Source organism: Lissotriton helveticus, chromosome 11 (assembly GCF_964261635.1).
Source record: "Lissotriton helveticus chromosome 11, aLisHel1.1, whole genome shotgun sequence".
In the NCBI taxonomy this organism is placed as follows: Eukaryota; Metazoa; Chordata; class Amphibia; order Caudata; family Salamandridae; genus Lissotriton; species Lissotriton helveticus.
Window position 1 is genome coordinate 31,477,450 of NC_136072.1, and position 14,549 is coordinate 31,491,998.

General features: G+C 41.4%; 1 protein-coding gene across 1 annotated transcript in view; it reads left to right on the plus strand.

Moving 5' to 3' along the window:
• LOC144792126 (uncharacterized) overlaps positions 1-14,549 on the plus strand; it is a 201,893-nt gene that overhangs the window by 67,219 nt on the left and 120,125 nt on the right. Inside the window, exons 11-13 of the mRNA XM_078667000.1 lie at positions 7,693-7,823; positions 8,339-8,433; positions 11,845-12,027. Coding sequence (XP_078523126.1) covers positions 7,693-7,823; positions 8,339-8,433; positions 11,845-12,027 — 409 coding nt within the window. The remainder of the gene's footprint in view (positions 1-7,692; positions 7,824-8,338; positions 8,434-11,844; positions 12,028-14,549) is intronic.

Sequence of the window (14,549 nt, forward strand, 5' to 3'; positions counted from 1 at the left end):
ACGTGACTGAAAAGAGACATGTCGTTTTGGGACTGTATAAGGAGCATACCCCCTGACGAAGGTCATTCACCATGTCCGAAATGCACTGGGGACGATTTGCACCTTATTATGCTTCATTAATACACACCACCACATGAATGACTGGATTAATTCATGAAATCGTAATGATGATTGATTATGATGACCTAAATAAATAGCCCATTGCATCAATGGCAGTGGCGAATCAACTCAGATACCTATCAATCGCGTCGCTCCCGAACTGTGGGCTTCACACTGAGGCACAGTTTACTGCTACCAATGGTAGCGATGATTTATCCCAATGACCCACTCCAACCACTACTGTATGTTTTACCAGTCTTGAGGTCAAATCTGTATTAAGATCAATCCCGAGAAGTAGGGCCCCAGGTCCTGAGTGTATACCTGCTGACTTGTTTGGCATGACAAAGAACACTGGGTAACTTATATAAATATACTTAACAATGCTATAGCTAGTGGTGCTCCCATTCCTGACACATGGTCAGGCTTTGAAATCTTACCCATATATAAAAAGTGAGATCGATCACTACCAGGCAACTATAGGCCAATAAGCCTTATAGATTCCATTCCGAAGATTGTTGCCAGGATAGTCTTAGGTACAATTCAGGCCTGGATAGAAGAAACAGATAGCCTGACACCACTCCAGGCGGGGGTTCGACCACACACTAGTACCCTAGATCAGGTTTTTAGGTTCGTGCTTATCTATTGATGGGTAGTTAATATTGGAGGGGGCTCAAACTACGCAGCTTTTATTGACCTTAAATCCGCATTCGATTTAGTCCCTCGTACCAAAATGTGGAGAGCTTTGGTGGATATGGGGATGCCATTGGAACTGTTGGCCATTTTATTAAAACTGCATGATTCCAATTACGCACAGGTTTGCCGGGGAAAGCAGGGGAATGTCAAAGATAGTTTCCCTGTTTCTAAGGGGGTTCGACAAGGGTGTGTTCTAGCACCAACCCTGTTTTCTTTATTCATTAACAGGGTTGTTCAGTACTTTTCCACTTAAACTACAGATGCTCCAACATTAGCTGGTATGAAGATACCCTTTCTCATGTTTGCGGATGATACCGTGATAAAATCTAAGACTCAACAGGGTTTGCAGGCTGCTTTGTCCCACTTCGAGGTGATTTGCTACGACCTTGAGCTAGAGGTAAATGTGGAGAAAACAAAGTTTATGGTGCTCAACAAACATAAAGCTATAAAAGGGAGAGTGTATATGAACAACGTCCCCTTGGAACAGACTGGCATATTTACTTACCTGGGGATAACTCTAGGTAGAAAACTAAATTGGAAGCCCCAGATTGACATGGTGGCCCTCAAACATGTACAATTAGCTGGTGTATTGATAAAAGAGCAGAGGCTCTCACAGACCAAGCCTATTGCCCCCGCCCTAAAGATCTACAACTCTAAAATCAGTACCTCAATACTATATGGTGCTGAACTCTGGGGCTTTGAGGACCTATCATCCCTGGAACTAGCCCAAAACAAAATTGCGAGAGCATTAATAGGCCTCCACAATCTACTCCACTCACGCCCCTATACCTAGATTTGGGTTGCTATAGTATAGAGGACTTAGCACGCTTCAGACGAATCTATGACATAATATCGACAGACAGAATATAGACATACAAAAATATCGACACAAAAATATCGAAATCAAAAATATTGGAGTTCTATCTACATAAAGGTAAGTACAATAATATCGTAAAAAATATAGTAGTACAAAAATATCGAAGTTAAAATATAGTTTTTTAAAATGTATTAATAATAATGTAAAAATTATTTTAAAATACATATAACTTATCAAATTAAAAATATAAACATTAAAACATATTAAAAAATTAATAACTAATACATACACATGTAACATAAATTAAAAAAGCTGCATATAAATTAATATATATACTTACTCTACATATTGCAACAGTAGAAAAAGCGTTGGATAGCGTAGGGATACAAATTAATATTCCCACTCCAGAGAGTGCAACAGTAGGGAAAGCGTTGGATAGCGTAGGGGTAAAAATTACTATTCCCACTCCAGAGAGTGCAACAGTAGGGAAAGCGTTGGATAGCGTAGGGGTAAAAATTACTATTCCCACTCCAGAGAGTGCAACAGTAGGAAAAGCGTTGGATAGCGTAGGGGTAAAAATTACTATTCCCACTCCAGAGAGTGCAACAGTAGGGAAAGCGTTGGATAGCGTAGGGGTAAAAATTACTATTCCCACTCCAGAGAGTACAACAGTAGGGAAAGCGTTGGATAGCGTAGAGGTAACCATTACTATTCCCACTCCAAAGGGTGCAACAGTAGGGAAAGCGTGGATAGCGTAGGGGTAAAAATTACTATTCCCACTCCAAAGGGTGCAACAGTAGAAAAGCGTTGGATAGCGTAGGGGTAAACATTACTATTCCCACTCCAAAGGGTGCAGCAGTAGGGAAAGCGTTGGATAGCGTAGGGGTAAAAATTACTATTCCCACTCCAGAGAGTGCAACAGTAGGGAAAACGTTGGATAGCGTAGGGATAAAAATTGCTATTCCCACTCCAGAGAGTGCAACACTTGGGAAAGCGTTGGATAGCGTAGGGGTAAAAATTGCTATTCCCACTCCAAAGGGTGCAACAGTAGGGAAAGCGTTGGATAGCGTAGGGGTAAAAATTACTATTCCCACTCCGGAGAGTGCAACAGTAGGGAAAGCGTTAGATAGCGTAGGGGTAAAAATTACTATTCCCACTCCAGAGAGTGCAACACTTGGGATAAGCGTTGGATAGCGTAGGGGTAAAAATTACTATTCCCACTCCAAAGGGTGCAACAGTAGGGAAAACGTTGGATAGCGTAGGGGTAAAAATTACTATTCCCACTCCAAAGGGTGCAACAGTAGGGAAAGCGTTGGATAGCATAGGGGTAAAAATTACTATTCCCACTCCAGATGGTGCAACAGTAGGGAAAGCGTTGGATAGCGTAGGGGTAAAAATTACTATTCCCACTCCAGAGAGTGCAACAGTAGGGAAAGCGTTGGATAGCGTAGAGGTAAAAATTACTATTCCCACTCCAGAGAGTGCAACAGTAGGGAAAACATTGGATAGTGTAGAGGTAAAAATTACTATTCCCACTCCAGAGAGTGCAACAGTAGGGAAAGCATTGGATAGCGTAGGGGTTTAAATTACTATTCCCACTCCAGAGGGTGCAACAGTAGGGGAAGCGTTGGATAGCGTAGGGGTTTAAATTACTATTCCCACTCCAGAGAGTGCAACAGTAGGGAAAGCGTTGGATAGCGTAGGGGTTTAAATTACTATTCCCACTCCAGAGAGTGCAACAGTAGTGAAAGCGTTGGATAGCGTAGGGTTTAAATTACTATTCCCACTCCAAAGGGTGCAACAGTAGGGAAAGCGTTGGATAGCGTAGGGGTTTAAATTACTATTCCCACTCCAGAGGGTGCAACAGTAGGGAAAGCGTTGTATAGCATGGGGGTAAAAATTACTTCCCACACTACTCCCCCTTTAACACACAACACCCTACTCATACAAAAACACACAATTAATATACATTTCAATTAATCAATTAATAACAATTAATATTACTAAATTGATGTAATTATAAATGAACTAATTAACACATATTAATTACTAATTAATTAACAATAAATACCAATAAATAAATACAATCTCTTGAATGAATTACATTTAATTATATCACACCCTATCCCCCTATAAACACACAAACCACTACACATAAATAAAGCACATCATTTAATCACTTAATAATTATTAATTACCAATTAATTATTAATTAACAATAAAAAAGAATTAAATATATTAGCACATTAACTCTAATTTAATTAAATAATTATTATTATTTAATTACCAATTAAAAATTAATTAACAATAACAAAAAGGTAAATATATTAGCACATTAACCTAATTAATTTAATTTACTAATTAATATTATTTAATTACCAATTAATTAATTAACAATAACAAAAATGTATATACATTAAAACATTAACTCTAAATAATGTAATTAACTAATTAATATTAATTAATCACCAATTAATCATTAATTAAAAATATTTACAAAAAATATAATTAATTAACTAATTAATATTAATTAATTACCAATTAATTATTAATTAAAAATATTTACAAAAATATATTATTTAATTGATTATTATTAAATTACTTCCCACCCTATTCCCCTATAAACCCACAACCCGCTCTGATACTAAAACGCAAAATGTTAACAAAATTACCAATTTTCAAACATACATTACAAAACATATTTAACAAACATATAAACAACATAATAAAATACATAACACTAAACAAAATTTCGATATTAGTAAACTTCGATATTAGTAACATACATACCTTAAAAAAACGATATTCTGTCTGTCGATATTTTGGACATCGATATTCTATACCATCGAAATTAAAACATCGATATTATTGTATATCGATATTTTAATTTCGATATTTTGCCTGACTACCCTTTAGACCCACAGCATTCTGAAGAAGGCTGTAGACTACTCCTGAGCTTTCTCTGTATGCTAAAGCTCTCTTTGAAGTACGGGCGTTGGGTTGCTTACGTAAGATCTCTTGGCTGAACAACATAAAAATCACCTTGAATAACATGGGGATGAGTATTTTGTGGGAGGACCCAGCTGACAACCTATTTCCAACCAAAAAGGACTTTAAGGCAGCATACTGGAACATGGTTAAAACCAAGCGCTTTTCATACTTTACGACGCCCACCCTGGCAAGGGAATTTTGGGAGTTTAAACACGAGACCAAGTTCTAAACCTATTGGGACTTTATCACCAGACCGAATGATAGGAAATTGTACCACCAGTTTAGGGTGGGTTCACTTCCTATAAAAGTACTTACTAGCAGATGGCACCACCCAACGGATGACAAATGTATTTCACGTCCAGCCCAATCCGAGACATTAGCTCACATTTTGTTTGTATGCCCAGCCTATAAGTCACCTAGGAACAAATGGCTCAAAACTATTTGTATGAACCTGGGCACAAGATTAGTTATGGAGGTACTAAGGATTTTGAAGACAAATACTCAGGAATCCATAGTGATTGCCTTGGCAAAATTCCTGAGCTGGATGTGGGTCATCCGAGCTAATAAGATGAGGGAATATTAATTCTGCCAGTCTTTTTGCGAAAGGTTTTAGATATTATGGTGTGGTGTTGTAGTCCCATAATTTGCTTAGGTTTTGGTAATTACCACCCAGAAAATGACCCCCTGTTGTCCCTTGCCGAAACATGGGCCCAGTAGTAAGGGCAAAAAATAGGAAGGACTAGTCTGTCACTTATTTAGCATTTTTAAGTATTTTGTACATTTTTATCAAATTATTTTAATTATGTTTCAACACTATGGGGCCCATTAGAATGTCGGAACATAAAGAAATACTTCACAAACATGTTAATTGTAAAATATATTTCAGTTAAAAATTAAACATAATTTACAAGGCAGTTTTCATGAACAACAGCATACAGCGAATTGTCTTTCTACAAATACATTTAGCGAAATCAAGCTATTTAAATCTATTTCTGAAAAACAGAATTTTACACTTTATATTTTGAACCATGTTAGATAGGTATAACAATCTTTTTTTACAGGTATGGTCACAAGTTTATTTTCTATAAGATTTATCGCTCGTGGTCTCTTGCACAATTAATCAGAAATTAAAAATGAAGTTAATGTATTTGAAAACATTTTACTCATTTTAAATGTAAAACAACAAATTTTGCGTCCTTTGAAAACATTGGCTTCTGCTCCTGAAAACTTTTTGATACAAGTCATGAAATCACTGCTTGAAGAAAAGGGCCTGATTCAAAAACTGTGAGGCAGATTTACGTTGCCTGACGCATCTCTGCAAATCGGCAGAGATGCGCCAGGAAAGATACGGCGCGCAAGTTCATCCTTTCGCCACCCATGATGCGCCGCATTTACAATGCGGCGCACCATGGCGCAGGAATGAACAGATGCGTGACTCATCTTGGGCGTAAAGTTGGTGCAGTGCTGAAGTTGTGTTGCGTGCGGCACGCAACTCCAGCACTTTTCCAACTTGCCCTATCTTTTACGTGGTGCGTCAAGCCTTACGCCTGCTTCAAGCAGGCGCAGGGTTTTGACGCATCAGCGTTGGGAAAGTGACTCAGTGAAATCTTGTAGATTTCACTGAGTCACTTTTTAGGGGCGTTCCTGCGACAGAACGCCCCCCCCCTGCGCCGGAACGCCTACATGAAACCTGACGCAGGTTTCATGTGGCGCAGGGCCTTACACCGTGACGCATCTCCATAGATGCGTCACGTTGTAAATGCCTCGTAGGGATGCGCCACGTTTATGCCGCCTTGCGTGATGCAACAGCGGCGTAAACGTGGCGCAAGGGGCTTGTAAATCTGCCCCTGCACTTCTAAAATTACACTGCAAAAACGCAGAGTGGTACGTCCAGCACCACGCATGGACAACCACTGGTACTACAACATCCGCTGAAAATAATAACGGTAACAACTTTAAATAAAACTCCATAGGAAATAATGTTAAACTAAGATAAAATATTGTAAACAGTTAAGCTGAGAGCTTGTTTTTGATGCCCTAATTCACAAAGTCATTGCTGATGGATGCATGTTAAAATGTATGGGGCAGATTTATGTTAACTGGCGCATCCCCAGGGATGCGCCAGTTAACATGCGCCACAGTGCGCCACTGCTCCGCCACCCATGGTGCGCCGCATTTATGATGCGGCGCACCATGCTGCAAGGCAGTGAGGATGCGTGACGCATCTCTCGGCGTACGGGCGGCGCATTGCAGGAGTCATGTCGCAAGTGCGACATGACTCCTGCAATGCACAGGAGCCTCCTATTCAATGCATGTTGCGTCACCCATACGCCTGCTTCAAGCAGGCGTAAGGAATTGACGTAGAAAGTGACTGAGTGAAATCTCATAGATATCACTCAGCCACTTTTAGGAGGCGTTCCTGCGCAGGAACGCCCCCCCCCCCCCCCTGCGCAGGAACGCCTCCTTATGGCGCAGGGCTTTCCAATGTGACGCATCTCTTAAATGCGTCACGTTGTAAATAGGGCGCATTCTTTGCGCCGCCGTTACGTCAAATTAAGTGACGCAATTGCGGCGCAAAGAGGCGCAAGGGCCTCATAAATCTGCCCCTATATTTCCTTCATTCACTCAAATTCATCCATGTTACAACACTGACAGTATAAACACTTGCTTAGGGTAGTAGGTGTTAAAGAGTATTAACATAATTGTCTGACTACTTGTCTGAGCAGGCCTAATAGAGTCGGAGATGCATTCGAGTGAAGGTTGTGTTATTTAACAAAAAAAAATACATTGTCCAAACTTGTTATGCAAATCTCACTCCAAGCTGAGGTCCAACAGCAAACACAACTGAGTACTTGTTTTACCAGGGCAGCTATATTTTTCGCATACAACTTACTCACATTAGTTTGTAGAAACAGACAAAAGTTCCATTGTAAAATGGCAACTTTGCACAGCTCTAAAAGCCTGCGGTTTTATAAAACATGTCTAAAAATTCAATGTTGGCCAGAGCTGCTCACAAATACACACAGCAGCCTTTTGTGGTGTGATTTTTAACAATGCTGTTTATTTTAAACAAACTATAATGCTTTCTTTAGACAAACACCTTCCAGGCTGTGCTAACAACCGATGGAACAGCCTCGTACGTACTGATCCTCTTCAAAGATGGCGGCATGAACTGGGATGTGGCTGGCCTTTCTACCACCAATGTGCTTCTTGGCTACTCAAGGTAATATTTTTAATCCACACAAGCCTTTTAACCGCTTCGCAACAGCGGACATTCCGCCGGGGTGCGGCCAAATCTGACGCGTGCTCAGATCAGACGGCCCCCGGCCGCCCTCAATCAATCAATCAATCAATCACTGCATTTCTAAAGCACGCTACATACCCGTGAGTGTCTCAAGGCACTGGGGGGGTGGAGGGGGGCAGCTACTGATCGAAGAGCCAGGCCTTGAGAAGTCTTCTGAAGGTCAGCAGGTCCTGAGTCTGTCGTAGGCTGGTAGGGAGAGTGTTCCAGGTCTTGGCGGCGAGGTAGGAGAAGGATCTGCCACCGACTGTGGTTTTTCGGATACGTCCTCTGCACATACCCACCGTGACGTCGGAGGGCGGGGGGGGGGCGTCTGCCGCATTGAAAAGGTTAAGTGATCTGCCCGCTATACCAAGGCTGATTTCTATTCATGGTCAATTCTATTGGCAGAGGAATTGGAAACACCAGTGTAACCTCTTGTCTTTCTTCTCCTCCAGTGGACATAAAGACGTATTCTTCAAAAATGATGACCTAACAAATAAACCCCCAGCAGAAAAGTACCGACCATCTAACTTTGTGGGATTCAACACAGGTAGTGTATCTACGGAAAACCTCTAATAGAGTGGGTAAGGGTTTGTTTCCCATTTCAAAGTGCGCTGCCAGAGAGCGGAGCAGAGGTACGCGTTAGGGACAAATGCTCATGGCACTGATTAAAACATATATCATAATGCATATTTTCAGACAATATACATTTGAGTGATAATTCCTAATTAAAAAATACATTATGAAAGGAAATAGAAAACAATATATATGTTGAAAGGAGCACCTAGCAACAGGAGGCTGCTATTCCTCTGTGGAAGCAGTGTGAGGTATGTTAACACAAACTACTGTCACTCATAGGGCCACAGACTGGAAAGAAATTATGATTTCAAGGTAACCGATTTCTTACCCAAACTGCTGCTCGAGGACCAAAAGGGACTTTTGATCAACATGAAGTTCAATCAGCCCAAGAAGGTGTGTAGCTTATATCAGGACCAGGCTTTTTGGCAGCCCAGTGTGAATTAAGCAGGTAGGATGGCAGACACTTGTTCTAAGGAACACAGAGATTGATGGTTCACTGTCACATATTGCTGCTTAGTGCGTACAAGAATTGAGCTATTGCAGAATATCAAACAACAACCAGACGTAAGGGGGCATATTTACTAGAAAATGTAAGAGTACGGAGCTGTGGCAAATCTGGTAGCGCCATGCTCCAACATTTTCAAAATGCACGGTTGAGGTGTATGTACTTCAATACGACGCACCACTGAGTTTTCCCTAGCCATGGCTCTAAAATTAACTGCCTAGAGCCAACGCAGGCTTCCTTGCATCATAGTGCAAGGGTATCTGTGTTGCAGGGAATGATTGTTTATATGCAGGAAAGTGTCCCTTCCTGCCCATAAACAATCCATAATTGTGATTTGTTACTTCTATGTGTGCTGCCTTTTTCGGATGCTAACACATTTATGCATAATTTCTCCGAATTATTCGAGAAGCTTAATGCAGCTATTTTCTTAGCGCAAAATGCATCCTTGTGTCCAAAATGGACCAGATGATGCATTTTGCCCTAAGAAAATAGCGATAAATGCAACAGGACATGAACAGCAGCGGCCGGCAGCTGCTTGTTCTCTTCATGTTTGTTCGTACTATGCTACTGAGGTACGATTTGTGCTGGAAATCACTCTTAATTACTAGGGCTGGCAAAATTGCATAATATCCCATCACAAAAGTAATGCAAAATTAATTAAATGGCTGCATACTTAAAATGACTCCCAGGCCTACTTATTTTATGGTGCCGAAACACCTTCCCTGCTTATTCCAGGAGGGCTGCATTTGCTGGTGCACAGCAGGCAGGAACCGGGATGTCAATGGAAGAGGTATGAACTGCAGATCATAACAGGAGTTGCATCAAACAACATTAATGCCGCTGGCATGTGTCATGTGGGGGAAGTTGAGAGGAAACGGTACCCTGAGGTCATGGAAACTGAGGACCGTGCAGCAAAGGAAAACATTTTAAGTCAGTGCAGACTGTGGGTGCTGACTGGGTTCCAGCGACACACACCTTGGGAATACACCATGCAGTAGAGCATCAGCAATGAGTTATGTTTCCTAATGGACCACAGACTCTTAAGCATCTAAAGCGAAGGCGGCCATCTTGGATATTTAGGTATACCTTCCCTCCTGGTGCTTGGCATCCTTGCTAGGAAACTTGCGCCAGAATGTTGCTACAGGCAGTCCTCACTCCATACATCTTGTCTTTCAAGACTCAAGGCTTCTGGTTTGTCAAGAATTGTGGCTCTCAGAGAACCATCTTGTAGTTGTTTGTGATTTGTAAACTAACTTTGAAATATTGTGTGCTTTTGTTTCAAACTCTAAAGACTGAGGTTACATGTTCTGTTAAAGTTCCTGGGCCCGATTCACAGAACTAACTTAAGACAAAATCCTAAACTTACTACAAATTGGTATTCACAGAAGTTAGGATTTTGTCTTTAGTTTGTCTTAAGACAGACTTAAGTTAGGATTTTGTCTTAAGTCTGTCTCAAGTCTGTCTTAAGTCCGTCTTAAGACAAACTTAAGACAAAATCCTAACTTCTGTGAATACCAAAAGTAGTAAGTTTAGGATTTTATCTTAAGTTAGTCCTGTGAATCAGGCCCCCTGTTTCAGAACAGGACTGAATCTATGATACATTTCTTATGGATACAAATGTTAATGCACAACTGTATAGGGTATTAGAATTCCATAACTAGTGCATGTTGCTTAAAGCAAGAAATCACAGGATGTTAATGAAGTTATTATGCTCTCAGTTTACAGCACTCAAGTAGAAACTATATTCATCTTCCTCAAAGAAGTGTGACATAAGTTGAAATTATTATTTTTCATAAAAAAATCAATGGTTAAAGTGATGTTATAATTAGCTATGATACAAGATGGTTTCAAAGTATAAACACAAGGCAAAAAATCACTGTAAACAAAGATTAGAGTGACCCACAGTTTGGAGTTGAAAGGAGTTTTATATGATTAAAAACTGAAAAAAAACAATGAAATTTCCAAAGTAACATTTTAGTGAAATAACCATAACTGGCACTCCAGTCAGGCAATTCTTAGGATCTCCCTTATTTAAATCACACAGGACAGGTTTAATTACATCATTGAAGAGATCACAGGTGGCATGTCAAATGACTAAACTATGAAATAGCCTACCTCTTGCTCTGAGACTACTTCAGGATCTGCTTCCCTTTAGGAAAGCCCTTAAGAAATGGCTGTTTCAGCAATAACTTAGCACTATGCTTTCTCTGCATACTGCTCCGGGACACTCAGTAGAGTAGCTGTATGCTTTATAAAACCCCTGTTAACATGTGGAGTGGTGTGGCTCACTGGTTAGAGGAGTGGTGTGGCTCACTGGTTAGAGGCGGCAGACCCGGAAGCAGAGAACGGCGCGGGACCAGGGTTCAATTCCCGACGCTGCAGGGTCGTGGACCAGGGTCAGCGGACTCGATAATTCTCACCTTGGTTGCTACTCTAACCAGGGATCACTCTGGGCATTAAGCTTGCCTCATCTCTACAATGGCCCCCCACAGATGCCGGGGATGCCTGGTTTCACCTTGGAGATACCCAGAAGGGACCATCTCACAGGGAAAGACAGACGGGTTCCCCAGCAGTCTTTAGCGCCAGGACGCTTACGGGCAGCCGTGCGCTTTACAAATCCAACACACATAACATAACATGACGTCATTGATGATGGCCCCATGATAAATTATTCAGGCAGGGTCCAGGGTATGTGTACTAGATTTTCCAGGGAGTGCACCAGGCATCATGAGGATCAAATGGAATGCAAGTGTCCACCTTCTGTGACGAGGAATCCTGGTACCTTCTAGGGTTGATGGCCATGGTGAAGGTCTGATGTACATGCACGTCTTCATGAATACGTGTGGGCTAATATTTTGTTTCTCACAATTCCCAAAGATTTGCGTGGACTGTGGATTTATAAACTTGATAACAACGGTGCATCAGTGAACTACAGACTGCAGTGCCTTGAGTGGTACAACCCTCAGCCAGCGCCCACATCCTGGAACACTGGCCTCCAGCCATGTCCCTGCTCACTGCAACAAGGAGAGTTAGATGCTCGCTTTCGACAGACCACTGCAGGTAAGGAGTGGTCAGGTATCACTATTCATTACAGAATGAGCGCTATCGGGCACAGAGCTTGCTTTCCTGAAAGGAATCTGGTGAGTGCTATGATGGCTGAGGAGGATGGTAGCGAATGAGCTCTGACAGGCACTGAGTGTACATTCCACCATGGAATCTAGTGAGTGGTATGATGGCTGAGGAGAATGGTAGCGAATGAATTCTGACAGGCACTGACCATGCTTTCCACCATGGAATCTAGTGAGTGGTACGATGGCTTAGGAGAATGGTAGCAAATTAATTCTGACAGGCACTGAGCATGCTTTCCACCATGGAATCTAGTGAGTGGTACGATGGCTGAGGAGAATGGTAACAAATTAATTCTGACAGGCACTGAGCATGCTTTCCACCATGGAATCTAGTGAGTGTACGATGGCTGAGGAGAATGGTAGCGAATTAATTCTGACATGCACTGAGTGTGCTTTCTACCATGGAATCTAGTGAGTGGTACGATGGCTGAGGAGAAAGGTACTGAATGAATTCTGACAGGCACTGAGCGTGCTTTCCACCATGGAATCTAGTGAGTGGTACGATGGCTGAGGATGATGGTAGTGAATGATTTCTGACAGGCACTGAGCATGCTTTCCACCATGGAATCTAGTGAGTGCTATGATGGTTCAGGATGATGGTAACAAACAAGCACTGTTAGGCACTGAGCGTGGTTTACTGCATGGAATTGTGTGAGTGCTATGATGGCTGAGGAGGATGGTAGAGGATAAGCACCACCACGTGCTGATTGTGCTTTCCGCCATGGTATCTAGTGAGTGCTATGATGGCTGAGGAGGATGGTAGTAAATGAGTGCCGGCAGGCACTGAGAGTGCTGTCTACCACAGAGTCATGGGGAGTGCCATGATTTCCGCCATGGAATCAGGTGAATAGTATGATGACTCAGGATGATGTACATGAGCAGGACTCTTATTACAGAAACCGGTCATACCGTGCAGGTGGTTAAAATATGCTTCTAGCGCCCACATGCATCAACGTTTTTTGCATTCGCAAACGGTGCGATTCGGAAAAATCGCCGTTTGCGAATGCAAAATCTTTTTTTGGGATGCATCAAACTTTTTTGCACAATTCGCATTTTTTTGCATTTCTAAAAAATGCGAATGCATTTAAGGAATCGCATTTGTGCGATTCCTTAAATGCAATGCATCATTTTTAAAAAAATTGCGAATTTGGAAATTGGAAGTGCAAATTAACACGAGGTTGACCCTCTTGTTAAATTGCGAAAAATTAAAAAAAAACAAAAAAATGCATTTTTTAAACTTGCATGTTACAGACACACATGTCCTTAGGACATGTGTATGTGAAACATCCACTTAAAAATGCGATTTTTACCGATTCGCTAATATTATTAGAAAATATTCATGCATCCCGTTTTGCGAATTCCAAATTGCGATTCGCTATTTTTCGCAATTTGGAATTCGCAAACGGCCGGGATGATGCATGTGGGGGTAAGACCCTTTATCAAATTCCAAAATCTAGCGATTTGCCTTACCAATCCCACCACACCCGGGCAAAAGGTATTACATATATAAGCACAGTGATGCCACACCTGGGCAAAAGGATATAGAATATATAAACACGGTAATGTGTGGGAGCAAATTTAAGGATCACTCTCATAGAGTAAACATAAATGTATCTCTATTAAAAGATGTCACTATCCAAACCAGCATTACTTATATGATTCTAAAGTCACAAGCAAACACCAATTCCAAGTATCAGATGTTATTTATCAGGCAAACAAACATTTAATACATTCACAAAACATCACAACACAAGAAAAACATACAGATATATATATATATTACCTACTGGCGGTTGCCAGTAGGTAGTTATAGTTAGGACCAAGATTCCACAGGAAGCATTTTTTGTTTTGCTTATAACTTTAGCGTCTGTTGATGAATCTTCATGAAATTTTCAAAGCTAATGCTTTGTTTATATCAGCTCCTGTGTTGAAAGTTTGGGGATGATTGGTCAGGGGTGGTGGAGATAAAAGGGGAGGTCCCAAAACGTGTTTTCTCCATGTTAATTTCCCTAGGAAACTTTAGGCTACAGGTCGAACGGGTGAACGGAATTACCCCAAATTTAGTAGGGAAAAGAGTCTTGGCCTAGCAAGCACGCTTTTGTTTATTTGGTGTAAATCCATTCAGTAGTTTTGGAGAAATATCGAAATTTACAGATATTGATATTTGGGAATTCTGCCATCTGATTGGCTGAGGCGTTACGAGCACGAGGTTGCTGCTTATTGGTTGCGAGCGCTGTGAGCGGTTGCAACTAGGTAGTGTTGGCAGCCATTTTGTGATTCCGTTGAAGCGAGTAAGGGGAAAAAAGGGCAAAAAAAGTAGAAAAGGAGGGTAGGAGCACTGTAACCTCTGTGGGGGAGTGCAAAGCCAAGTAGTCACTCTTACCGTTCTGAAAGTGCGGTGTTGCTCAGAGTGACATGGTGCTGAGATGATATGCTGCTACACTCGGGTATGAA